The 27363-nt window shown below is 51.4% G+C and overlaps 2 protein-coding genes and 1 long non-coding RNA gene across 5 annotated transcripts in view; 2 read left to right on the forward strand and 1 right to left on the reverse strand.

The window, feature by feature from the left end:
* Window positions 1-492: 492 nt before the first annotated feature.
* On the reverse strand, window positions 493-4655 carry ZNF503 (zinc finger protein 503). The gene is made up of 2 exons (XM_069572197.1): window positions 3792-4655; window positions 493-3057 (listed from the first exon to the last, which is right to left on the reverse strand). The coding sequence occupies exons 1-2, from the start codon at window positions 4110-4112 to the stop codon at window positions 1420-1422; spliced, it is 1959 nt and encodes a 652-aa protein (XP_069428298.1). The 5' UTR covers window positions 4113-4655; the 3' UTR covers window positions 493-1419.
* LOC138430189 (uncharacterized) lies at window positions 4167-11353 on the forward strand. 3 transcript variants are annotated; one of them, XR_011253042.1, is made up of 5 exons: window positions 4167-4539; window positions 4786-4949; window positions 7174-7367; window positions 9258-9416; window positions 10077-11353. It is a non-coding gene; the product is annotated as an uncharacterized lncRNA (long non-coding RNA). The 3 variants fall into 3 exon arrangements; XR_011253040.1 differs by lacking the exon at window positions 9258-9416; XR_011253041.1 differs by lacking the exons at window positions 4167-4539; window positions 4786-4949; window positions 9258-9416 and adding exons at window positions 6212-6372; window positions 6883-7054.
* Window positions 11354-12541: 1188 nt separating this feature from the next.
* Window positions 12542-27363, forward strand: part of LRMDA (leucine rich melanocyte differentiation associated) — a 1405312-nt gene continuing 1390490 nt past the window's right edge. Inside the window, exons 1-2 of the mRNA XM_069572198.1 lie at window positions 12542-12702; window positions 18565-18713. The gene's annotated coding sequence lies outside the window, so the exon portion shown is untranslated. The remainder of the gene's footprint in view (window positions 12703-18564; window positions 18714-27363) is intronic.

The following is a 27363-nucleotide window of genomic DNA, read 5'->3' on the forward strand; positions in this document are numbered from 1 at the left end:
CGCCCTCCGACCGCCAATCGATCCCGGCTGCCCGCCCGTAACCGATGATGGTAGGAAAGCAGAGAGGAACTGTGGGCAGCGGCACCTCCCCCGGGCCGAGGCTGGGCGGGCGAGTCCGGACCTGCGCCGCTCTCTGCACAAAACGAAACCCAAACTCCTCAAAATCCTTAAGAGGGAAATTTTTTAAAATCCCCTTTTTCCCCTTTCACTTTTAACAAACCAGCTACTGGGAGAAAAAAACGAAATGAGTGATAGCTAAGTACACTATCTTTCCAAATTGTGAAATCCCGTTTAAAAATATTTCCTCCAAGGCCAGCCCTTCTGAAGCCTTTGCTTCTTCCTGAAAATTACAACTAAACAATCGGAATTTCGACCACGGTCCTGGGAAGGAATAGCCGTGAGGCCCAGGGAACCCACTGTGGCCAAATTGCCATGCTCTTGTTTCTCTTTAACCAAGAAAAAAAAAAAAAGATAAGAAGAAGAAGTAAAACCTTTTAATACATCAAATATACGGAATTTTAATCTTTAAAGCGATACATTGTCTATTATTTTAGTACATGACGTAAACCTTGTCCCCTTTTCAGCCGGTGGACTTAAAAATTAAAAATAGTTAAGTGTTCCTTTTAAAGAACAAAATAAGGCAAATGAGGTTTTGGAATAGAATTGTTTTTCCTTTTTTTTTTTTTTGTTTTCTTCCAGAATACATACAAAAAAATACCCATTCTCTTTTGATGGTATACACCTTAAAAATAATTGCAATTTGAAATCAGAGCTGACAAATTGTGACTTGTTTTGTTTTCTTTTTTTTCATTTTTGTAACAAACATGCATGTAAATTTGTGTTTCAATCAGACATTAAATAAGAACGTACAATACAATCATAGCAATTTTAAAGTAACATTAAAGAGAAGACCTCTAGTTCTGTGGCGGTTTTGTATTTATTTATAATCTACAAGGGATGGGAGGGTTTGTTTTCCACATTTTTAACCCTCAAGTTTTAATTTTTCCCCCTTCTTCCTTTTTACCTACAGAGCTCAAACTAAGTAATGCACTTTTGAACCACGGGTCCGCTTGGAGCTAACATAAATAAATACCAGTGTCCACCGATGCAGTCCTCAGATGAACACTTTTCAATTATTTTTTCCTTCTTTTTCTATAAAAAGTCAAATGATATTTTTTTTCAACTTTTATAAAGTTTGGGTGGGGAGATGAGAGGTGGGGGAAAGGGGACTTTCCCACCGGGTCTCGGTCGCTGTTTCGGGTAGATAGATACAGTATATATATATTTTCCTTTCCTGGCCCGGGTCATCCCCACGCGCGGGTGACAGTCGCCTCGGCCCTGTTCCCGCCCCTCCCTCGGCTCCTCCCCACCCCCACCCCCCAGTTCTTTTCTTTCCCTCGATAGCCCTCGAGACCGCCCTCACTGGTACCCCAGCGCCGAGGCCGTGGTCAGTCTCTGTCCGTAGAGGGCATAGGGGGAGTAGTACGGTCCGGTGGCGGCGGGCACGGGCACGGGGGCACCGGGCGTGGGGAGCGGGCTCTTGGAGTAGGGGTGGTAGCGGCTGCTGAGTCCCAGCGCGTGGTGGGGGCTGCGCAGCGCCAGCGTCCCGGGGCTGCCCGGAGCGCCCGACGTGGGGATGTGCATGTGGCAGGCCATGGCGGCCGCTGCGGCGCTGGCCAGAGACGAGGAGCTGGGGTAGCCCGACAGCAGTTTGTCTGTCCCGGGGAAGGCCGTGTGGGTCCGCAAGTGGCTCAGCAGCTCTTCAGACGTCGCGAAGCGCTTGTCGCAAGGCCCGTTGGCCGACACCCAGTTGCAGATGTGGGGGAGCGGGTCGTTAGGGAGCATGAAGCCGTAGGGGTAGAGGGGGTGGCCGGCCAGAGAGGGCGGTGTGGCGCCGGCGGCCGCGGCCGCGGTGAGCGATGAGTGCACGCCGTGCAGCGGGTGCGTGGGGTACACCAGCGGGTATCCGGACTTGAGAGCCGCGGCCGCCGCGGCCGGATCGTGAGCGCACGACGCGCTGGCTGCCGCCGCCCCAGCCAGGTGACTGGCGCAGTGGTAGCTGAGGCAGTACGGGTCCCGACACAAACTGGCTGTCATCACGGACGGCGGTGACGCTCCGGCCAAGGGGCTCGAGCCGGCGGGCTTGCTGCAGCCCAGAGAACCCGCCGCGGCCGCCGCCAGCTGAGCCCCCACTAGGCTGCCCGGCTTGGTGGGGTCGAGCGCCACGCCGTGTGGCAGGAACTGGGGCGGGTAGCCGGCGTAGGCCCCAGCCAGGCTCCCTGGGTAGGTCATGCCCGCGGGAGGCAGAGGGAACACTGTTTGGCCCGGCTTGTAGGGTGACACGGGCGCCACCAGCCCAGAGCCCAACACAGAGGAGGAGGTGGGCGCGCTGGGGCCGGAGCTGGAGCCGGAGCCTGATGAGCCGCCGCAGTCCGAGCCTAGAGCCTTGCCCCCGGGGCCCCCATCTGGGTGCTGGTTCACGTCCACATTGATCCCGCCGCCACAGCTAATCCGGCCGTGCGCCAGCCCCGTGGGTCCCCCTTCGGCCGAGGCGCCCCCGGAGCCCTTGGCGCCGCCACCGCCGCCGCCCGCCTCGGGGTCCTTCTTGTCGTCCTTGCCATCCGGGCCGCCCCCGGCCGAAGGCAGCATGCCTCCTGGAGAACAGGCCGAGGCGCTGGAGCTTGGGCTGCCTGTCCTGGGCGTGAATGGCTGGCAGGTGGCGCTCGGTACCCGGAATCCGGACTTCTCCGCCGAAACCCCCCCGCCGCCGCCCCCGCCGCCCCCTCCTCCTCCGCCGCCGCCGCCTCCCGGTTCTTTCTTATCCGAGCCGGGTTTGGAGTACGGCTTGAAACTCGACTTGTCTTCCACGCCGATGTCGCTCAGCTTGAGGGGGCCCGACTTGGCGTCCTTGTCGCCCCCGGCGCCGCCGCCGGCACCGCCCGTGCCACCCCCGTTGGAGGCCACTGAGGAGAGTTTGGACGAGGGCGAGGGGTCGGGCTTCCCGATCTGCGAGCATGTTTGGGCCAACAGCGCCAGCGGGCTCTTCTTGGCATCGAGCTGCAGGGTCAGACGGGCGGGGGGGGGGGGCGCACAAAGAAAGAAGGGGAAACCCTTTAGAATCCTGCCTTCTAGGTTTCGAGCGCACCTCAGCCACGACCGTAAAGATCCTTCCAGCCCCGAGGCGCAAATCTAGGAGACATCCCTTCTACACACACATTTTCTTTCTTGAGAAAGGCCACAGCACCCCCACCCCACCCCCAGCCCCGCCACCAGGATCTTTCCTGTCCTCTCTAAGCGATAACTGGATTAAAAAAAAAAAAAAACAAAACTCGAAAAATGTTTTGGTTTCTGACTCTTTGACCCAGAACTGTACTCCCCACCCCCACCTCTAATACTTCAGAGTAAGGGCTCGGGTCGTTGGCGCCTTAGAGGCTGTGTACAAATACCAGCTTCTGGGAAACCGGAGGACCGGGACTTTGGAACCGTATTTTGGACTCCCGTCTGTCTTCTGGCCTGAGAGTGAGGGGGCCTGGGTCGAGGTAGGGGCTTTAACACCAATGGAAGAAACAAGTTTTGATTGCCTTGGCTCCTAGCATTCACACCCCATTCTACCTCCTCCCCTCTTTCCGCCCTAGTTTTAAGGTGCGGGAGCACGATCCTCTCCCCTCATCCCGGAGCTGAATCACTCCGATCCCCCCACCTTCACCCCCTGCAGATCACAAGAGAAAGAAATCCCGTGGAGGGGCAGCCAGAGTGGTGGTCCCAGCGCGATCCGGGGATAGGGTCCTTACCTCTATGGGGCTGACGGGAGTGGAAGGCAGGGGCTGCAGGTACTCAGGATGCAAAATGTGGCCAGTCCGTGCCGTCAGCATCTTCAGCACCTTGATGGGCAGGCGGTTAGCCTGGCGGAGGGGGTCAGAGGGGGGCACAGCGTGCACAAAAGGCTTGGTGCTGCCGGCCGGGGACGAGCCTGGGCCGGGGCCGGAGCTATTTCCAGAGAGCGCGCTGGTCCAGGCAGGGTCCGCACCGCCGCCGCCGCCGCCGCCGCCGCCGCCGCCGCCGCCGCTGTGCTTACTGCTTCTTAAGGCAGAAAGCGAGGGCGCTGTGCTCATGACCCACCCGCGCGCATGGGAGCAGCGGGGGGAGGGCTCCAGGAGGCGCGGGGCGGGCTCCGGGCTGCGCTCTCGCCCGGGGAGCAGGAGCAGCAGGAGGAGGTGGAGCTGACGCGGCGGTCACAGGCGCCCAGCGCGCCTTCTTGGCGCCTGGAGCCACACGCGAATAATCCTGGGTGGCCCGCAGCGGAGCCGCGGCCGAGCGGGAGGAGCCGGCCCGACTGCGGGAGTGCCGGGTGGCTAGCCGTGTCGGCCTTGGGCTGTGCCCCTGCGCTGCGCACTCGCGGCCCGGCGCTGGCGCTGCTCTCCGCGATGTGAGCCGCTGCCTGTCCAGCCGGGGCTCTGGCGAGGAAACTCACTTCAAAAGCAGCTGCACCGAGGGGGAGATTAAAGCCTTTGCCGCCTTCCAATCAAATGGGAGCCCGAGGTGATTGGAGGGTCAAGGGGATGTGACGCGTCCCGCGCCGCCGCCGCCGCCGCCGCCAGGACTCTCAGCGCTGGTTTTAATGGGCAGCTCCCTCTTTGCCGCTCCCCCTGCGTGTCCCCTCCCTAGATTTCGCTCGGAGGACGAGCTGGACATTTATTCTACGTTTGCTATCTGCCGCCTCCCTCTCTTTTCTTCCTCGTCGTCCTTTTCCCCAGCTGGAGAATAAACTGAAACCTTCTTTTGCAGGAGGGTGCTTGCAAGGAACAGTTTGAGCGTGTTCAGAAGGAGCACTAGCAGGAGTCTGGACAACGGCCGGACTGTCAACTCCAGGGCCGCCACGGAGGTCCACACCCCCAAGTATTCTCTCCCCCGCCTCAGTAATTGAAATCTCCTGCGGTGCAGCCGCCTGGGTAAGGAAAGGTGGGGAGCGGGTGTTGGAGGAAGTCCGCCCGCCCGCTTTGATTTCCCGGGATTCGGCGGCAGAGAAACCAGAAGCTAGGTGGGCAGCGGAGGCGGAGGAGGCAAGTCTCGGCTCTAAGCTAGGTTCCCCGCCCTTCCCGGCCACGTGACGCCCGGAGATGCGCAGATTGGGGCAGGAGGGGGGTCACATGTTTCCTCTGTTTCACACTCAGCACCCCCCCGCAATTCTTACTCTCCTTTGCCACCCTCTCTTCTACCCGCGCCCCCGCCTCCCGAGTTCTCTGGGCATCTCCACCCCTCCATCAATTGTCAATGTTCCTCGACCGCAATCAATCAGTTATTTGTCAGCTCTTGTCAATCCGCCGGTGATTTATGTCAGCTTTTGTTGCTGATTACAAGGCGGGTGCGACTTGAAGGGAAAAAGGGAGAGGGAGAGAGAGACGCAGAGGAAGGAAGAGACTGAGGGGGAACTGAAGGAGGGGGAAGGAGGAGCAGCCTCCTGGGATGAGAGGCGGGGGCTCTAAGAAAAAGAATGAAAGAAGAGAAAGAGGCGCTCGGTGTCAGGAAAATGAATAGTGAGAGTAAAGTGCGCAGGTGCGCCAAGGGCGCTGAGAAGGGTGCGCTGGCCTGGGGTGTGCGCCTCGCTCCTCTAGGTACTGGAGAGAGAGATAACACCCTTCCACCTCTGGGGATTCCGTTCCTTTGGGGCCACGCGCAGAGTTCCGAGCGCTCTCGGTATCCGAGACAGGCAGTGGCGACGTCCAACACGGGAGATTTTTTACCCCCCAAGCCATGGTACTTCCTTCGGGGTACGTTGAGTGCAGTCGTCAGGCTGCCAGCTGGCCCCCTCTACCCCCTCCCTAGTGCCCTGACTCCAAACTCGGAAGCTTCTTTCTAAGAGCCACATTACCAACGTAGCCTTGAGTTCTGGAGGTCAGTGGTGGGGTACCCCCCCCCCTCAGTTCTTTGACACCCGTCCCCCATCGTGGCTAGGGCTGAGAGGTTGCGAAGAAGAGGCCTGACGTGTGTGTTTGGGGCAGATAGGTTCCAGGCTCACTCAGGCCCCCTCTTCCAGCCCTCCCTCAACCCCTGCCATCCCCGCAGTCTTGGTAGCCAGGGTTACTCTGGGCTGCTCGCTCGAATTTATTGGAACGCCGAGCCGGGACTGACCAGCGCGGGGAGAGCAGAGGGAAGAAGCAAGAGAGAGAGGGTGGGTGCGGTGGGGTGGGGTGGGGTGGGGGCGGCTGCCTGTGGGAACAACTGGCTCTTCCAGGGAAGCGGAGCGGGACCGCCGCGTTCCCCTCGATTTGCACCGTCATTCGGACTGTTGGGAAGGCAGAGGGGAGGCGCTCTGCGTGCCTCCGCGTACCTGGATCTGAGTGCAGAAGTGTGTATGAATGCCTGTGCATCTGTGTGAGTTGTCAGGGCTTTGGTAGCGTCCGGAGCGAATTCGAGGGGTGGGTGACCTCCAAAAGCTCGCAGAAACTGGAAGGGGGCGAGAGAAGGGTACATCCCTTTCCTCGGAAGGACTTGGAAGACTTTGACTCTCCCCTCCCCCTCGCCCTTTTCCACCCCGGCTCTTCTTTTGTTGTCAAGTCCTTTTGATAAATGGTGGGGCTGGGAGCGCTGGGGAGCCGGGAGCCAGTCTGTACCCGCGCGGGGGGGCAGGGGCGGGGGCCGGGCCTTGAGACCCGGTTTCCACCCTTGCTCACCCGGCCGGTGCCCCGTCGGCGCCGAAGTCGGGTCTGGGACCTGCCTTCGGCGTGCTCGCGGTTTCCACTCTCACCACCCCATTCCTCCCTCCCTCATTTTTGTCTCTGTCTCCCACTCCGCACAGGTACCGAGAACTTTCTAGGGGTGAGTTTTAGAATTTCTCGTAGGCATTCTTTTTATGCGTTTTAATGTTATCCCTTGATTCTTTAGCTTGGTAAACTTCATGAGATGGTAACTTGACTAAAGATACTTTGGAGAAGCGGGGAGTGAGGCGGTGTGTATACGAGGAGTTTGTCGGTGTATGTGTGCGTGAGTGTAGGTGTAAGAACACACCTCCGTTCAAGGGGCTTTGGAGGGTCTGCCGGTGCGACAGCGGAGGAAGGTGAGTCCATGAGACTGTGGCGCGGCCACACGCGAAGTTGTGAAGGCTGTCTGAAATCACCTTTGGGGAGCGAGTCCCAGGTGCCGGTTTCTGACAACGGGACGGTTCTGTCTCTGCAGAGCAGAGCTTCTGAGGCTGCCCGCATCCTGCTGCTCCGTTAGTGTCTGAGTCACTGAGTTAGTGGTTGTCGAAGTGTCGCCCAGATCAACTGTAGATCTCCGAGCCCCGCGAACCCAGCCATAGGCCCCGCGTCGCCGCAGCCTCCCGGCGAGGCCCGGATACAGAATGCTGGGGGCGGCGTCCAGAGATGGAGGTGAGGTGACCGCTGGGGACCTCCCTTGCCCCCTCCCCCCAGCCCTCCAGCCCACCGTCTCCAGACTCAGTCCTTTCCCTCTCCTGGAATTCCAGCAGCTTTCTTTTTACCCCTGGCAGCTGGGAGAACCAGAGAGTGGCCCCTTGTGTCCCTTGGAATAGGCGTGCCACGGTGTGGTCGCACATGCTCTCAGGCCTGCGCGATGCAGCGCGCGCGCGCGGGTCTTGGTCTTCGCGCATTCGCTCTTCGAAAAATCGAACTCTGAAGGTCCGAGCGCACGGGGGCGCCTGGGGGTCTGCACTCGCAGGGTTTTCGGGAGGCTGCAGCAACCAAACCTGCGCACCTCGAAGGGGAGGTCAAATCCCCGAAGGCCATGAAGCCGTGGGGGTAGGGGGAGTTATTAATGACTCCGCGCTGGGCCTAATGCCTCCAACCCCCAGCGGCGATTGGCGTGGATGTCCTGTGGATTTTATTTGCACACAATGGAAATGATTTGTTTTCTCTAAAAAAGGAGTGGGCTTGGCAGATATTTGAGGAGGGGCTGGGAGGAGAAGGAAAGAGAGAGCTGAGGAAAAAAGTTTGAAAATGCCTTGAACTATTCACTGTCGAGATGGCTAATCAGTATTGAGGCCGGAGGGCAGGCGGGCCGCCTTTCACCGCCGCTTCCCTTTCATCTCGGGCTCGGCGGAGGCGCTCAATTAAAAGCCTATCAGTTTGTAAGTAAATCAACGCCTATCAGAGTTGTCACATCAAACAAAACGATTATTATTGCAGCCCGCCTCCCCTATTAATCTCCCTCGAAGATAATCCGCCTGACAGGTCAGGCCCGGCGAGCTGGAAAGCCTGGCCCAGAGCGTCCAAACAATCCTGGACTGGCGCGCGCCCCTTGGGGCACCCCTTGTTCCCCGTCCTGCCCCGCCTCGTGGTCCCACGGGAGTGGGGAGAGAAAGGGCGCGCGGAGGCCACTGGACCCAGGCCCGCCCCTCTGGACTGGGAGCCGAGCCGAGATTCGCTGGGCTGGTGGGGGACGGTCCCCGGCGGCACTAGCCTCCTCTGGGGCCAGGGAGGTACCAGGCTTGCCGTTGCCAGCGCCTGGCCTGGTCCCTGGGCCTCACCAAGGCCTGCACTCTTCTCGGCTCATCTCCTCTGATTCTTCCCCCACCCCCTTGTCTTTTTTGTTTCCTCTTTTGCCTCTTTCTTGGCTCTCAGCCTTTTCTTCCTTTCCCCTCTCTTCATTTGTACTTTTTCTGCTAGCCAGGGAATGTTTCCTGTTCTTTCTCCCTCCTCTCAGTATACGGTATATACCACTTCAGCGCAACCACACTCTCAGAAGCAGGGCATTCTCAGGGCCCGGGTTACTTCTCTGCGGCAGGGCTGCCTCAGGAGTGTGTGTAATTCCCAGGAATTCAGCACCAAGTCCTTCTAATTTCTCCTCAAGCAGGGATTGTCAGAAGCTCTGCGCCTGTTTAAGGGTTGAGTGTATTTGGAGGAGTGAGGAAAAAAAAAAAAAAAAAAAGACCAGGTGGTGAGATGAGTGGAGGGTGGCAAGCTCCCTATTCTAGAATTAGCATTTGGTGTTGGAATTTCACAGCTGCAATGTCTCTGGCCTAGCTGGTGGCGTTGCTTGGGCATGCAAATATGCGGGGGAGACCTATGGGGCATCTGGGCCTCTGTACTGAGTATGTGAGGGGGTGCCTAACATTTCATAAGTAAATACGCCCAGATAACTGCTTCTATAGCCTCAGCTGGCCTTCCAAGGGCCGGGCGCGGCTTGGATTCCATACGGGTGTGAAATCGTGGCTTTCTTCCGTTTGGCCTCTGACTTCGAGTTTTGAGGTGCCTCGGAACCAAGCGAGACCCGCCCTGTTCTCTTTTACTCCAAACCGATAGGCCTAAATGCGCACTGCTCGAGCCTGGTGGAGCCAGAATTAAGGTGTGCTTGAAGTGTCCGAGGGGGAGGAGCTGCCTGCAGGACTTGAGGCCCTGGTACCCGGAGTGCCGGCTTCAGCGCTTCGGAATCTTCACGCGTTATCTGGGAGAATCCCCAAGGTGTGGCATTGTTGCCTGTTCCGGAGGAGACTCTCCCAGTAGTCGCCCCAAGGTCCGAGGCAGCGAGTATCCCAATAGAGCCCACCTCAGCTTGCTGAGCGCCCGTAGCTGCAGAACCTGTGGCCCCTACCACGCGTTCCAGAAAGCCCCTCTATTTGTGCACACTTTCCACAGCCAACCTAGTAGTAATATTTATTTCCTTATCTAGAAATATTGTATCCGTGCAGTGGCTCAATTATCTGCGCGCCTGCTATTCTTAAATGTATTTATATCACTTCTGCCACGCCGCAGATATTTAAAGAGGTACACATACCGCGGTACACCTCGACGATGCGGAACTCACTCTGTCTGTAGGATATATTCACTGGGTGGTTATTTGGACGTAAGCGCTATCTCGAGCCCAGATTACACCCAAGCAGAGGCTGTAAAATGACACTTGCTCCAGAATTTTCCCAACTTAGCTATATGTGCACACACCGAGAATTTAATACAATTTTATATCCCTCTACATATCTAAATATTCAGATGTTATGTTACATGCCCTTGAAGCCGGAAGCGATCCTGCAGTTCACACTGGACTTGGAGCTGTTTGTATAATTTTCATCACCTTGCACTTACAGATGAATCTTAATCTAATAAATTCAACCTTGTCGTTTTTAGAATCGACGTAATTTCTCTGGCTGCGGGTGCGCTGCGTGTATCAGAATAAATCCAGCTCTCAGGCATCCAGCAGGAAACGGATCCCGGTTCCCGGGTGTGGAGGCGCCCCATCCGCTCAGCTCAGGACGCGAGGTGGCTCCTCGTGCCCAGAAGGGTGCAGGTCTGGCTTCCGAGGGAGGCTGGACTATCAGCGCCCTCGGCCTTAGCAGTCTCTCCCGGTCGGCAGTGCCCGGCAGCCCCCACCCTCTGCCGGTGCTTCGGAAACCCGCCCGGGCCGAGTCCGCCCGGGGCGAAAATTGAAAGCAAATTCCACGGCAGACGGAGCTCGAACTTTCTTCAAAGCAAGTTTGCAGTAGAGATTCGGTGGTCGCTTTGAGACGACAGCGCGCTTAAGGGGTGTGTCCGAGCGCCAAGTGGGGAGGTGGGCAAAGAGGGTACCTGGTGGCCGAGCTTGGTCCGCGGCGAAACGCGACGGAAGGCGCCTCCCTTTCCTTATTTCTCGCCAACTTCTCGGGCCCTGCCCCGTAAAAAATAGTTTCCAAGGTGCCGCGGACGCTCAGGATGCGTTTATGGGAATCGCACCAGCGAGAAGGCGACTTTGTAAAAGTTGCCGAAAGCTTTGCCCACAAGCGTCCGCCCAGCGGGGCTCAAGAAAGCTTGGGACCAACTCGCCTTCTCCCGGGCAGAATTGAGCCCCCTTGGAGAGTCCCCTGCCCAGCGCTTTCCCCTCACCTCGAAACCGCACGTGAATAACCTCCTGCTGCCCGCACTGCCAACCTCCCCCCGCACTGCCGCGGTCGGCGGGCGAGGCCCGGACGCAGAGCCAGCCCGCAAGGCCGCTCGTCTGCCCGCTCATCCCAGCCTTGAGATAGGCTTGCGCGTAGATGAGAGGATGAGTGTGGTTCTGTCTCCCACTGGGCTGCCCACTTGCCTGCCCAGACCATCACCGTGGACCTCCCAGAGCAGCGCTTCCCCTGGGGAGCGGTGGTCTTGGGGGGCTGACGAGGGCGCAAACTGCGCGCGCGGGGGGAGAGAGGGCGGCCGCCGGTCTCTCCGCGGGGCCTGTCGCCCGGCCGGCCGCGGCGGGTGAGTGATGAGGGCAGAGAAGGGCGCCCATAAATCGCGGGTGTCAGGGCGAAAAACTCTCTTTATTGTCTGCGTGATGGATGGGCCCGGGGACGAGACACCAAATACTTCGTATCGCCTTTAAATGGGAACACATTTTCCGCGGCCATAATTCATGTTTTTTAAATAGAAAGTTTGAAATGTTGCCTATATTTCACCGGCCCTGACATATTTATGAATCGCTCCCTGCATGCAAATATCATTATTTAAAGCGCCGGGGAGAGCTCAGGGGGGGAGCAGGCGCGGCCCCTGGGGCATGGGGGTGGTGAACCCAGGAGAAGCGAATGGATGGGGGGGGGGGGTGTGCACACCATCGTCCTAGAGTGCGGACAATGAGGCGCAGAAGAAAGCCGTATCCGGAAGCCCAGCGCCCTGGGGGGCTCCCCCACAGCCGCTGGATCCCTCACAGCAGCTCAGGGAAGTTTGCGCGGCTTGGGATCCCTCCCCTTGCCGGGAGCCCAGGGGGCATTTTGAGTCCTTCTCCGAGGCTCTGATCCTAGCCACCTTTTCCAAGAAGGAAGTTAAAAAAAAATAATATACTTTAACAAACGCAAATAATAACAACCAAAGTGTTTCATGTTCGTTTCCACTGCATTGGTTTTTATTGATTTTCATTCCGCAAACCTGAGACTGCGCGCCCGGGCGGGGCGATTGTCAGACCCCAGTCAGCTCGGGGAGCGGGTGGGGGAATAACCGTCCGGTGCCGCGGCCTCGACCCGCCCCCACCCAACCAGCTCATCACTTCTGAGACACAACAGAGCCTGCGCAAGACGCGGGGACACGAATGATACGGCCCCCAAGCTCTGGGGGCTTCAGTCCCGCCCCCTCTGTCACCCCGGTGCTGTGTAGGGCTCCTGGGGTCTGCGTCCGCCCTCCCCGAGCCCCACAATCAATACAATCGCTCTGATTAAAAAAAAAAAAAAGCTGGGCACGTGCTGTCAGCTCTCCCCTGCCCGTCCAGCCCGGGAGGGACCCACACCTGCGCCCTCGCTAGCCGAGTCTTTACCTGTGCGGTTCCCCGCGGCGCCTGCGGCCGCGCCGGTAACGCAGGAATGGAAGGGAGGGCGGGGGAGTGAGAGGGACAGAACGTACCACCCGGGACAGCCAGATACGCAGACCCGGGGGCCTCCTCTTCGGACTGGTGGTGGGGCCCCGGCCTTACACTCCCTAGGAGCCGAACCGCGCGGGGCAGAGCGGGTCGGGGGAAGGGCGAGGGCACTCAGCCTCCGGTGGGAGGGGCGGGCCCGGCGGCACTTCCGCCGGGGGCGGGGCCGCGGGCTGCAGTGCCGGTCCCGCCCCTCCGCGTCGCCGGCCCGCCCCCGGCTCGCCGGGCTCCACCCCCGCCGGCTGGGCAGCCGGATGTCGCGGCGCGATCCAGCTGCTTGGCGCACAACCGGACTCACAGGAGGACAGTGGACAGGTCCTTTCCCCTGCCTAAGGTTCTATCTAAGGATTTTAAAATCAAAGTTCTACAACCACATACCCTGGCCCAAACTCTCAGGTAAAACTTTGTCAAACTTTGGTCTTTTGGGAGTCCCGAGACCTGATTGGGTCAGGAGTTCTGGAACATTCTCTGGTATCTGAAACCAGGCATACCTCAGACACCAGGGAAAACATTTTCGTGCCCGTAGGGTCCCACGTGTCTTTCAGGAAGGTGAAAAACAAAAGCTAACTCTGTTAGAACGTTTGTTTTCTGTCGGACACTAATTAACATTAACTCTGAGGTAAGTACCATGAATGGCCTGTTTCATAGATAAAGAAATTGAGGCATGGAGAGAAGAAATTGGCCTCGCCTCGGGGCATCTCATCCGTATCCTCATCCCTTCTTTCCATCAGAGCCCCAGCAACTCAACTCATCATTCTAGAGGAATCTTGCTGGGCTTTTACTTACCTTGTGGGGGAGTGTCTGCTGTCTTGTTAACTGCATCCACCTGCATCTGAGGCCTTGCTGAGCAGGAGGGTCCACACAGAGGAGGAGAAAGGAATAAATAAAGTGGGTTCAGCTCAACTCCTGGACAGCTCCCAGTCTGATGGGGAAACTGGACCTTTGAGCTCCCCTGCTTGTTTCTCTTCTAGCTCTTCAGCAGCCAGAGTGATCTTTAAAAATTGTTTTCAAAGGCAGACTAGGTTTCTCTTGTCTGCTACTGCCCCTCATTCTGAGTTTTTGCCACCCGTGGCTGCATTTTGGTTACTCAGAGGTGCCATATAGCATCTCACCTCAGGACCTTGCTAAGGCTTTCTCTTCTGTCTAGAGTGAACTTCTGCCCTCTTCTTCACCTGGCTCACTGCACTTACCACATGGGATTTTCTGATGAGAGTCTCTCCTCTTCACTGGATGGTAACTTGACAGGGCAGGGACTAGAGCTGTCCTTTCAAGAAATGAATGAAGAAAAGGGCACTAATTAGTACCATCAGCCGTGCTGAATGAACGACAACTTTGGGGACTCGCTTCACTTCTGGGGGTTACCAGTAAGCATTGTTTGTTGTCTCATATCTCGGGTGTTTTTTCAGTTTAATAAGGGAGATAGCACAAACGTACAGAAAAATAATGACTATTCTGAGTCTTTATATTGTAAATATAAAACAAATCAATGATCAAGGAGGTTGGCGAAGAAAACAAACCAATATCTATGGTTTTCTAGTTATTTATTTTGGTTTTCAAAGTGCATGATGTGCTGGTTGACACAATTTCACAGAGACATTCCTCCCCCATCACTGCTCCTCCCACCCTCCATGCATGTATGTCCTAAGGCTCTAGCCTGGGCTCCTTCTTTTTCTCATTTCACGTATTATTGCTGTGTTATTACCCCTGTATTATTAGTCCGTTATTATCTTCTGGCTGAGCTGCTACAGCACAAACCTTCTAATTATTCCATGTATCCTTGGCCTCTCTTGCCCCTAATGTATTATCCATCCTCCTACCAGCTTCATTTTCTTGCTCCCATGGTTCCTTTGCCCCCAAATCTTCAGTGACTTTCTACTGTCCACGTGTAACACTTGATACTTTGTAATTTAGTTCTAAACTTCTTTTAAACAGCTTTGATTAAGTTGCATTTCAAAGTTATAAGCGAAATCTATGTTCACTTCAACCAGCGAAGCTCTCGAAGATACGTAAAGAAAAACATGATCTCATTCATCTCCCTCTCCATTTCCCACTCTGTCTCCTGAGATACACAGTGTTAACAGCCGGGGGTGTAACTTCTGTCCCTGCACCATGCTCAGCATGCTCATATAAATTACACTCAAATGTATGGTGCTCTTATGTTATTGCTTGTTTATACAAAAATGGTTATACTAGAGTTGCCTGCAATTTGTTCATTCTTTCTCAGTAAAAAATGAGTCTATAGATAGCTAATTTATTCCTTTTTTTAGCTGCATAGTACAAATCTTTGACTTATGATGGAGTTAGCTGATAAACCCATTCTAGCTTTCCAGGTAGTTCAGCTGGTAAAGTTGAACATATCATCCAGTTGAAAATGCATTTAATATATCTTAATCTACCAGCCTAGTAGTTGGTAGATTACCGACTACAATCTACCAACATAGTTCAGCCTAGCCTACCTTAAACATGCTCAGAAGACTTTCATAAGTCTAGTTGGGCAAAATCACCTAATACAGGTCTATTTTATAATAGAGTGTTGAATATCTCATGTAATTTATTGAATACTGTACTGAAAGTGAAAAGAAATAAAGGTTGTACAGGTACAGAATAGTTGTATCAGTTATTTCCCATTGTGATCGTGGGACTGACTGGGAGCGGCAGCTCACTGCTGCTATTCGGCATCAGGAAACTATCATACTGCATATCAGTAGCCCCGGAAAAAATCAAAATGGATAATTGAAAGTATAGTTTCTACTGTTGGCTTGTCACTTTCATACCACTGTAAAGTTGAAAAAATCTTAAGTCCAACTGTTGAAGTCAAGGACCCCCTGTATTCCATAGAGTGGATATACCTCGCTTAATCAGCCACTTCCCTGCTGATGGTCATATAGGTTGTTAACAGAATTTTTCCTCTAATACATTTTTCGTGTCTATATCCTTGAAATCAATTTTACTTCTATAGGAATGATTATCAAAAGTACAGCTGTCTACACCCCAGTCAAGTCTAATGTTCTCTCTACATGCTCTGCGTTTTTCAGCTCCTCTGTCCCTTGTTCCTGGAAGGCCCTTGTTCCCTATGCTCATGTGTCCAAATTCTGATCCTAAAATGCCCAAATCTGATACCAGAATTTAGTTAAGTTATCTAATATCCACCTCCTTCCTTCTTCCTCAGCTTAACATTGTAGCAGTGTGCTTGGGCTAGGCAGTGGTGCAAAATTGGTGGGAGCCAGTCATGACGATCTTGTTTTCATTTTGTCTGACTATTCTTCCAGCCAGGGATGGTTATGTGACCCACTCTGGGTAAATGAAGCACAAGTAAATGTAAGGCAGTGGCAAAGTAAGAGGGGGAGCTTTGGAAAACATTGTTTTCTTGATCAGAGTAAATGATACAGTTGTTCTGACCCTTCCCTTTCCTTTCTTTCTCCTTTCTTCCTTCCTTGGGCTTGGGTACAATATCCAGAACCATGGCATCCATCTTGTGACCATGAGGAAAAGTCTAAGAGACTAGCAGAAAGAGACTTAATCCTAATGTCTCTGAGACACAACAATTTCTAGGAATCACCTGCCTCCAAAACTTTTGTTAGATTAGAAAAATAAAATCACTATTTGTTTAAGTCAATGAAATTGTGTGTGTGTGTGTGTTTTTTTTAATATTTGCAGCCAGGCATATCACTTACCTGTTCCATCTGACTAACCTTATTTCCATTTGGTGTTACCACCATTGGGGGCTTCCCAGGTGGCACTGGTGGTAAAGAACCTGTCTGCCAATGCAGGAGACTTCAGAGATGGGGGTTCAATCCCTGGGTTGGGAAGATCCTCTGGAGGAGGGCACAGCAGCCCACTCCAGTATTCTTGCCTGGAGAATCCCATGAACAGAGGAGCCTGGCGGGCTACAGTCCTTGGGGTTGCAGAGTCAGACATGACTGAAGCAACTTAGCACAGCCCAGCACTACCACCGTAGGAATGTCACACAGTGGGCCAAAACAGTTTTAGAAGCCTGTTAGACACTTGCCTTCAAAGGTTCTTGACGTATGGGTTTCCAAAGTCACTTGGGAGTGAAGTTTGGTCATACCCTTCACCCTTAGTGTTATCTCCTTTTTTATGCCTAGCATCTGAATCCTGCTTCCTGCTTGTTGGAATAAAGGACCTGTTTCCAACTATAGAAGCTGAAGGGGTCACATCCTCCTCCTCCCTGTCCCTGACAGCTGAGGCTCCTCAAGAGGTGAGCAGAGGTTTAGGGTGGATTATAAACCCTTCTCAGCAGCAGCATTGAACCCAATACAATGGCATTAACTATCTAGGGAGGCAGTGAAGCAACTGGCCAGTTGCTGCTGTGTCCACTGTGATAATGGCAGCTGCTCAGGCAGTGTCTAATCAGACTGTTGCAGTAGTATGACCAGTGACATCCTCTGTTTCCGAGCCCCTCTGTACCGTTTCCCAAGTCTGAGTCTCTAGACCTTTTACTGATTTTCTGAGCTTCCTGATATCTTTTGATAGGTTTCTTTTCTTGCTTAAATTAGCTAGAGCCAGTTTATATCACTCACAATCAATAATATATGTTGGTTTGCCCTAGCCTGGCTCTTGGATGGCTTCTAAATAGATCTGACGGTGACTAGTTTTCTCTCTTTCCGTCTTTTTTAAATTCAAGTATAGTTGGTTTACAATGGTGTGTTAATTTCCACTGTACAGCTAAATCACTCAGTTATTCACATACATACATTCCTTTTTAAAATATTCTTTTTCCATAATGGTTTATCCCAGGAGATTGGCTATAGTTCCCTGTGCTATACAGTAGGATCTTGTTTATCCATTCTGAATGTAACAGTTTGTGTCTACTAATCCCAAACTCCCAGGCCATTCCTCTCCCTCCCCTCCTCCCCGTTGGCAAGCACAAGTCTATTCTCTATTTCTGGGATTGTTTCATAGATAAATTCATTTATGTAATATTTTAGAATCCATATCTAAGTGACATCATATAATGTTTGTCTTTCTCTGCCTGACTTTACTTAGTATGATAATCTCTAGTTGTATCTATGTTGCTGCAAATGATATAATTGCATTCTTTTTTATGGCTGAGTAGTATTCCATTGTGTGTGTATGTGTATATATATATGTATATATTTATGACATCTCCTTTATTCATCTATCCTGTGATGGATACTTTGGTTTTTTCAATGCTTTGGCTATTGTAACTAGTGCTGCTGTGAGCCTAGAAACATGTGTTTTTTTGTTCGTTTGTTTTGTTTTCTGCAAAAAAACCTCCACTCTTATTTCAACCTTTATCCAAAAATGTAACAAATATTAAAAATGTGTAGTCCTTAGCTTTAGATGCTGACCTCCAACCTCACAGGCAAGTGAGGAGAGAGAGGCTAGAAGTTCAGAGTTCCTCCCATTCCTGGAGAAAAGGGAAGCCCAGGTGAGGTGCATGATTAGAATACCAAGGCCTGGTGGAGAATGGGACCCCCTCTCTTCTAGCACCAGATCAAGGCCCCCCCCACCCCCCCCACCCCATCACTAGCCATCCTCTTCAGTGGAGAAGTCACACAGTTCTTGAAACTTATACAGGAAGATGGCGCGTGGTGCATGTGGCTGGCAGCTAGCTCACCAGAGAGAGTTAGAGCCTGCCCCTCTGCTTCTCAGCAGGCAGGATGGGGCACAACTCAGCTCCCTCCTCCTCACTCCCTTCCTCTTTGCTCTCTTCCTCAGGAAGTCATTGCTTGTAGTGACAATCTGGTGCCACCCAGTGATCTGCAAGGGGCCAGAACCTGACATCAGGCAGAAGGTTATGGGTGGCTGGAGCTGGAAGTCATCCAAACTGAACATAGGTTCACAGGACGACTTGAGGTTGGCCACAGGGACTTTGATCTCCTCCTGGTCATGGTTCACACTACGGCTTCTACCACATTATTCTCTCAGTGAGGCACAGCATGGTCAAAGCCAGCAGGAGCTCTGTATCATCCTCTTCTGCCTTGAAGCTGAAAGAGCAGGTGTGGCCCGAGAGCTCACAGCCAAGGAAAAAACAACCCATAGTGACCAGACCAGGACTCAGAGACCGCCCGTCAACCCTCTTCTCCCCCCAACCCAGCCTCCACTCTCCTGACTCAAAACCACCAGCATGGCAGCAGCGCCGATGGCCTTGATGCAAGGGCTGTCTTTTTAAATTATTGTTTAGTCCAGATACATGTCCAGAGTGGGATTTCTGGGGCGTATGAAGTTCTATTTTTAGTTTTTTGAGGAATCTCCACACTCTTTTTTTCATAGTGGCTGCACCAACTTAAATCCCCGTGACGGTGATTACTTCTTAGATGTGCCCATGGGCTTCTCGGGTGATACTGGTGGGGACCTCAGCACTAAGCAGTCTGACTGAATGTCTACAGCCTCGCCAGGCAACAATTTCAACAGAAAAACTGGTAAGTTCAGTAATGAGAGTCAGTCAGGCCAGAATTGAGTGAGAAAACAATGTTCAGATGATTTTATAAGATGCCTACTTGGTCTTCTACACTGTTCTATGTAGCCTCACAGTGTTTCATTATTTACCTCTTACCAAAGTCCATTCTGAAGGAGATAGCCCTGGGATTTCTTTAGAAGGAATGATGCTAAAGCTGAAACTCCAGTACTTTGGCCACCTCACGCGAAGAGTTGACTCATTGGAAAAGACTTGATGCTGGATTGGGGGCACGAGGAGAAGGGGATGACAGAGGATGAGATGGCTGGATGGCATCACTGACTCGATGGATGTGAATCTGAGTGAACTCCGGGAGTTGGTGATGGACAGGGAGGCCTGGCGTGCTGCGATTCTTGCGTGCAAAGAGTCGGACACAAGTGAGCGACTGAAGTGAACTGAACTGAAAGCCCAATGAGAATAAAATGATTATCCCTTTCTGGTTTTAGAATGTATGAAATTTCTCCTCTTCACTTCTGGTTTTCTCTCCCCACAAACCTCAGTGGCACTCAGTGAGTTTGATTAAAGTTTCTAAGGCATCAGAGATACTGTCAAATCAACCACCTTCGGTGACAATCAACTCTCATTCTTCTCAGCAGAGTTCAGTAGCTTAAGTGCCTAGCATTGCAGTGCTCAAAAGATGTTTGTGGAATGCAATCAATGGCCCAGTGGCATGGGAGCACCTCTGGGCTACGTTTCCTTGGGCAAGTGGTGGCCTGAACATTTGAGGGCTTGTGTTTGAGTACAGGGTAGACTCACTGAAGCTTTTGTTCAGTTGCTCATTTGTCTCTAACTTTTTTCGACCCCATGGACTGCAGCACGCCAGGCTTTCCTATCCTTCACCATCTCCTGGAGCTTCCTCAAACTCATGTCCATTGAGTCGGTGATGCCCTCCAACCACCTCATCCTCTGTCGCCCCCTTCTCCTCCTACCTTCAATCTTTCCCAGCATCAGTCTTTTCTAATGAGTCGGCTCTTCGCATCAGGTGGCCAAAGTAGTGGAGCTTCAACTTCAGCATCAGTCCTTCCAATAAATATTCAGGATTGATTTCCTTTAGGATTGACTGGTGTGATCTCCTTGCAGTCCAAGGGACTCTCAAGAGTCTTCTCCCAAGACCACAGTTTAAAAGCATCAATTCTTTGGTGGTCAGCCTTCTTTATGGTCCAATTCTCCTATCCATACGTGACTACTGGAGAAACCATGGCTTGTTAGGAGGTTTTCCCTCCATCCTTTCCCCAGTCCCTGACTTTGGCCAGGATGCTTCATGTCTCAGGGCTCAGTGTTTCTTCTTTTTCTGTTTCTATTTCTAGCTTTACTTCTTCCGTTTCTTCTCCCTTACCTTTTACGCAGCATTATTTAAAAGCACAAATGATGTCACCCTACTTTTGTTCTCTGCAGAGTCTGCCGTATACATCAATATTCAGTAAATATTGGCTACATTAACACATCTTCAAAGCTTTTTCTTTCACTGTCCCCAACTTTGCTACTGAGCCTTCTTTCTACCATGGGGCTCTTCTGCCACATTCTCCAAGTTTTGCTTGTAGAGTCAAAGGCTTTGCCATGTCTTCAGTTTCCCTGCCCTGCTTCTTCAGAAGAAAAGGGAGCCTTTTTTCCATTTGCTGGTGGGGGACTGGCCTTTTCAGCAAGGATGGTGGGGTGTGGGAGTGAGAAGTGGAAGCAATGGCCTGAGGAGCTGGCTGATGTGGGGAAGCTTGTCCCCCACCAGGCTTGAGAGGTGGGGAAATTGGGGATTCTAGTGAGGAATGGCTTTGCTGGATCATCAGCAGCATCTTCAGCCTCCTTCCCTTTCTAACTAGCCACCAAATTGTGCAGATTGATTTTCCCTTTGACATGGGAGCTTCACAAGCACTTCTGGAATGAATGAATGAGCTATCTCTTGCAGAACTGAAGTGTGAAATAAGTCAGTAAACATGCCAAAAGGAGGCTGGAGGCTATGGAAACTGATGTAGATTGGCTCAAAATGTTATGAATATGAAAAAGTTAAGGGACAAGGGCTTTCTAGGGAGAATGATGGTCCCCCTAGCCCTAGGTGCTTCTGCTTCAGTCCGCCTCACCTTCATCTAATAGCCTCCTGAAGTGTCTCCTCTCAAGCCTGCTTCCCCCAAACTGCTTTAATTGGATCTTCTGTTGCCTCAAGCCCTCCTGGGTGACCTGTGTTCTGCCAAAAAAAAAAAAAAGTTTCATATGCCTTAGCTCCTCCCCTTCCACCTTCTTACTGTGAGAGCATCTACTGCCCACAGAGACTGGCAATCCAGCCAGAGTGGATGGCCTCTTCTCCCTCATACCAGGACACCCTCCTCGGTCTCATCTTTGCTTCTGAGGCTCCTGTTTGTAGTATCCAGCTTCCCCTCCCCTACCTCCATCAGAGTAGATCATAGTGCTTCAGTGTGGTGGGTGCCCCGGGTCCAGCTGCTTGATTCCACACTGCCACACTTCCTAGATGTGTGACTTGGGGCAGGGTTCTTAAACTCTCTGAGGTTTCAGTTGCCTCCTGTGCAAAATGGATGTAATAATGGTACCTACTTCATAAGTCACTGGGTAAATGAAATGCAACAATGCATGTGTGTGCCTGGCACATAGAACGTGCTCAGAGTGGCTATTACTGTTATCCCCCGGGTTCTTTCTTACCTCTGAATTCCTGGAGTACTGTCTGGGCCACTCATCTGGCACTTAATTGTCTACTAATTGATGATATCTTTTATTAGCTGTTCATATCCTTTAACTTTTGTATGTGTGTGTTCAACTTCCCATTTAGATTTTAAGCTCCTCTAGGGCTGAACCAGATGGCTTCTTTTCTGGAAGCACAGAGTCTTAACCACTGGACTACCAGGGAAGTTCCACAAATGAATACTTACTAAAGCGAGGGATAAGGTATCCAGTGCTTGCATAGTCCTTTCATCACCGTGATTTCCCTTACATCATCACAGTGATCTTATAAAGGACACATCTTCTAGATGAGGAAACCAAGGTTTGTAGAGAGGAAGTCGCTTGGGTTCCAAAGGTAAGAGCTTTTTCCTGCCTCTCAGTGGCCTCCTTCAGCTTTCAGAAATCTGACAATGGCTTCCTCTTATGCTCTGATGCCCAAACACGTCTCTCTGGTAGCCTAGGTCAGTATCTCTGACAGCTTTCTTTTCACATGCCCATGGAGAGAGCCATTTGAGGTATTTCATGAAATGGAAAAAGCTGATTTTTGAAAGAGCAGGGGCATACACACACCCATGGCTAATGTATGTTACCTAGGGACTTCCCTGGCTATCCAGTTAAGGCCAGTTAAGGCTGTACACTTCCACTGCAGGGGGTGAGGGTTCAATCCCTGGTTTGGGAAGTAAGATCCCACATGCTCTGTGGCCAAAAATAAGTAAATAAATAAAAATTTAAAAATGCATGTCATCTAGAAAGCAGGCTGTAAGGTGTTTATGTGACCAACATCTGGTCACCTTAGTGGGTGGAATTATGAGTGAGTTTAGCTTTCTTCTTACCTGCTCACTGTAGGCTCTACCGCAGACACTTATCACCGTTATGCTGTGTTGTCCTGAGTCGCTCAGCCGTGTCTGACTCTGTGATCCTATGGACTGTAGCCTGCCAGGCTCTTCTGTCCATGGGGATTCTCCTGGCAAGAATACAGGAGTGTGTTGCCATGTCTTCCTCCAGGGGATCTTCCCGACCCAGGGATCGAACCCAGGTTTCCCACATTGCAGGCAGATTCTTTACCATCTGAGCCACCAGGGAAGCCAAAGAATACTGGAGTGGGTAGACTATCCCTTCTCCAGGGGATCTTCCTGACCCAGGAATCGAACCGGAATCTCCTGCATTGTGGGCGAATTCTTTAGCAACTGATCTATGAGGGAAGCCCTTAGGTAAGGTGAAGTCACTCAGTCGTGTCCAACTTTTTGCGACCTCGTGGACTGTAACCTACTAGGCTTCTCCATCCATGGGATTCTCCAGGCAAGAATACTGGAGTGGATTGCCATTTCCTTCTCCAGGGGATCTTCCCTACCCAGGGATCGAACCCAGGTCTCCCACATTGGAGGCAGATGCTTTAACCTCTGAGCCACCTTATCACCTTTAAAAACAGAGGTAAAACAATACAAGTTCTGTTCGTTTAACGGAGAGGAGGCAGCGCTGTCAGGACTCTCCTTGCTCCCTTGCCCCTTCAGTTTCCTTTTACTAAAACCTGCTCCCCATCGGAGGCAACCTCTTTCCTCTCCTGCCTTCCTCCAGGCACTGAGCCAGGTGGGCAGAGGCCCATCCCTGGTACTTAATTAGTCACAGGTTTGAAATGCAGGGGCGGGTTGGAGACGGAGGAGTGATTGGTGTGGGGTGGGAATTTGGGGATTCTTTTATCCCCTGCATCTCAAAGGCTGACAGGCTCTTGAGGGGTGGAAATGACTGGTAATTAGTGAACCTTCTACGCAGGCACTAAAGACGCACTTCACAGTCTGCATGACCTCTGCAGCCCGGTGAGGCTTTGTTATGTAGATGCTCTTAATTGGGTGAGTCACTTACTGCAAACAGCTTTGGGAGAGAGCACCGTGGGCTGTTTCTGGGAGGCTTCCTACCAGAGGTTCTGACTTAGGAACTGGGGGCGCTGGCAGAAGTGGCCTCTTAGAGGCTCCCCTCATACCGGCAGAAGTGGTCCCCATGTCTGGGAGTCAGCACGGTGAGCCATTAGGGGGCATGTTAAGTGTTGGCCTTCATCGTCTCCCTGCCTCTGTTGTTCTCCTCTGTTTCCCAGTTTATAGATCAACTCTTCTGGGCAAGGCTGAGAGTATTTTGAAATATAAACTGGGTTCCCTACAGTCAAGGAACTGACCACCTAGTTGGGAAGATAGTGGCAGAAGTGAACGTACATAACATCAAGTTGCAGGCGTCAGTGCCGAGCACACAGGAGCACCTCTTAATGATGTTTCAGACCCCAAAGCAGTCATCGAGGGTTGGAACACTGGAGAACACTTGTCAACAAGGTGAGCAGCGCTTAGAAGTGGTCTGGGGAGAGGAATTCCCCAGGACGAGGAGACTATGAACAGAGGTGCCGCCAGGTCACTGTCACACCGTAGTCGCAGCCCCCAGCACTCTGAGCTTGGCTCGGACGACAGATGTGGAGTGCGATGGGAGTGGCTCCCCAGGTCCTCAAGTGTGCTGCACTCACGGTCCTGTCACGCGCATGTCCCGTCTCTTGCTTTCCTCAGAGGAGGGCGCACTGTGTGTAGACCCTATCTTATTATTATTTTAAAAACTGAAGTATGATTGATATACAGTATTGTGTTATTACTGCTATACAGGAAAGTGATTCAGTTATACGTATATATATAATGCATTCTTTTTTGGTATGTTCTTTTCCAGTATGATTTATCATATGATACTGAATACAGCTCTCCGTCTTATACAGCAGGACCTTGTTGTTTATCCATTCTGTACGCAAAGGCTTTCATCTGCTAACCTCAGTCTTTTGTGCCATCCGCCTTGGCAGGCATGGGTCTGCTCTCTCTGGGAGTCTGTTTCTGTGTCATGGATAGGTTCAGTGGTGTCATAGTTTAGATTCCACGTGTAGGTGATACCAGGAGACATTTGTCTTTCTCTCACTTACTTCGCTTGGTGGGATGCCCTCCAGTTGCACCCATGTTGCTGCAAATGGCATCATGTCCGTCTTTTCTGTGGCCGAGTGATGTTCCGTTCTGTGTAGGCACCACATCTTCTTTACCCATTCCTCTGTTGATGGACCTTTCGGTTGTTTCCATGTCTTGTCTGTTGTGAATAGCGGTGCTGTGAGCATTGGGGTGCGTGTGTCTTTGTGAATTTGTAGACTTTTAAATGCATCAGGCCTCTCTGCCCCTTTCCAACCCGTTATTTTGGTGAATGGCACCGTCTTGGCTCCCTCCCCCCTGACTCCCAGCAGACATCAGCTTTTGGCAGTTGGGCTGCAGTCTTTTTGCAGTCTCTCCTGTCAGGCCCCCACCACCCTTCATGAGGTGGGAGTGTCCTTTCAGAGCCTGTGAGGACATTCTCCTGTCCCTGCTCACCCCCGCCTGATCTGTCCTTCCCCTCACTGTGAGTCCAGTGGTCCTCCAACACAAACATGACCACTTATCTCCTGCTGTGTTCACAGTGGGGTCTGTTCAGCTCCTTATGATTTGGGCTTTGCCTACTTCTCTCTTCCTATCTGCAGGGTCACCAGTAACCTCCCTGTTGTTAAACCCAATGGTGAATTCTCTGTCCTCAATTTACTTGACCTTTAGTAGCACTGGACAAGTTAATCACTCCTTCTTTTATTCCAATATTTTATTTACAAAAAAATTGCAAACTTATGAAAAAATTTAAAAACAGGATGATGAATGCCCAGTGCCTTCACCTAGACTCTTTAGCTCTTAATGTTACCATGTAACATGTCATTTTCTCTCTCTCTGTCCTACACACACACACACTTTCCTCCAATCCCAAATCATATGCAAGCTGTAGGCATCTTGATGTTTATCTTGATTTCTTCAGCTCACATCTCTTAAGGAGAGAACATTCTCTTATGAAACTTCAGTACAATTAGCACACCTGAGAAAAGTGATGTTAATTTAATATAATTGTTAAAAGGTTCTAATTAAAACATTTCCAATTATCTGAAATGTCTTTTTAGTTTTTCCCCCTAGTTCTAATAGCCAGTAAAAGATCATGCATTGCTCTTGGTTGTCATGTCTCTTTAGTGCATTTTAATCTAGAATACTCAGCCCCCCTTTTGGCCCCACGATATGACATTTCGGACAGTCTAATCCCAAGGTCTTTTTTTTTAAAATTTTTTAAAATTGAGATATAGTTCATTTATAATATTGTAATAAGTCTCAAGTGTACAATATAGTAATTCACAAATTTAAAGATTATGTTCCATTTTTAATTATTAAAAATTTGGCTGTATTCTCTGTGCTGTACATATATCCTTGTAGCTTATTTATTTTATACATAGTTGTTTGTTCCTCTGAATTCCCTACCTTGATCTTCCCCACTCCCTGCTTCTCTCTCCCCACTGGTAACCACTAGTTTGTTCTTTTATATCTGTACTCTGTTTCTTTCTTTAAAAATATTCACTAGTTTATTTTTTAGATTCCATAGGTGAGTGATAGGGTACAATATTTGTATTTCTCTGTCTGACATATTCCACTAAGCATAATACCCTCCAAGTTAGAACCATTGTCTTAAATAACGTTCCACGTTTTGACCTGTCTGCTTCCTCGTGAATAGATTCTGGCCAGATATTTTGGCAAGAACAGCATGTGGGCGGTGTGTACTTCCTCTTGTATCTCATCAGGGTCTGTATTGTCCTGTTGTCTCATCACTGGATGCCAGCTTTGAACTCTTGGGGTAGGTGGTGACTGCCAGATCTCTGCAGTGTAAAGGTACTTTTCCCTTTGTAATTTATAGGCAATCTGTGGAATGATACTTGGAGACCATGTGAATTTCCTGTTTACCCACTGCTTTCAACAGCCTTTGGTGATCCTTGACTGAATTGGTCATCATGCTCGAACTCCGTCCCTTTGATCACTTTCTCTCTTTGGCTTCTGGGGTCTGACTTGCTTTTGGTTTGTCCTTACCTCTCCAGCTGCTCACTCTCAGGCTCTCTGTGGTTCCTCCCCTTTTCCTTGACTTCTAGCTGTTAGTACTCTAGGGCCCAATCTTCAGCTCTCTCTCCTCTCCTGTGGCTTTAAATGACATCTAAAAGCTGAGGACTCTGAAATTTCTAACTCTGGTACAGATCTGTTTCCTTCACTTTCATATGTTTCACTTTCTCCTTGACATTTCCACTTCTCTGTCTCAAAGTCGTATCAAACTTCTCAGGTCAAGTGATCCCGACTCCCTGCTTCCCTTAATTTGCTCATCCATTTCAGTGTGACAGCTCCATCCTTCTAGTTGCTCAGGTCAAAATCTTGGACTTACCCTTGACTCCTGTGTTTCTCATACCCTCCATGTCATATCCACCAGGAAATTCTGTTCATGCCATCTTCAAGATGCATTAGGGTCCTGTTCCCTGTCTCGAGGATTCTCGCCATAGGCTGCTGTTTGGTTTCCCTACTTCTGCCCTTCCCTTCCCTGGTCCGTTCTAAATACAGTAGCCAGAACAATACTTACAAAATGTGGGTCCTCCGCTCATGCCTCCTTATCCCCATCTTGGAGAGCAAGGCCAAGTCCCAGCTTCAGTCTGTCAGGTGATAGATGGTCTGCCCCCATCCCCACCCTAAACCCTGCCCTGCAATTTCCCTGACTGCTGTTTTTGCCCTTGCTCACTCCACTTCAGCCACTCTGACATGTTTGCTGTTTCCCAGACCTGCCAAGGCCTGCTTAGCAGGGACTTGGCACTTGCTGTTCTGGCTGCCTGGAACATTTTTCTCCTAGATGTCCACCTGGTTCTCCCTTACTTCCTGCAAGTCTTGGCCTAAATGCCACTTTCTTAGTGGGGCCTTCTGATCACCCTATGTACCCCTAACACTTTTCTTTTTTGTTGAACCATGTGGTGTGTGGGATCTTAGTTCCCTGACCAGGGATCGAAACCATCCCCCTGCAGTGAAAGCGTGAAGTCTTAACCACTGGATTGCCTACCCCTGGTACTTTTTATCCCC

Source organism: Ovis canadensis, chromosome 25, assembly GCF_042477335.2.
Source record: "Ovis canadensis isolate MfBH-ARS-UI-01 breed Bighorn chromosome 25, ARS-UI_OviCan_v2, whole genome shotgun sequence".
NCBI lineage: Eukaryota > Metazoa > Chordata > Mammalia > Artiodactyla > Bovidae > Ovis > Ovis canadensis.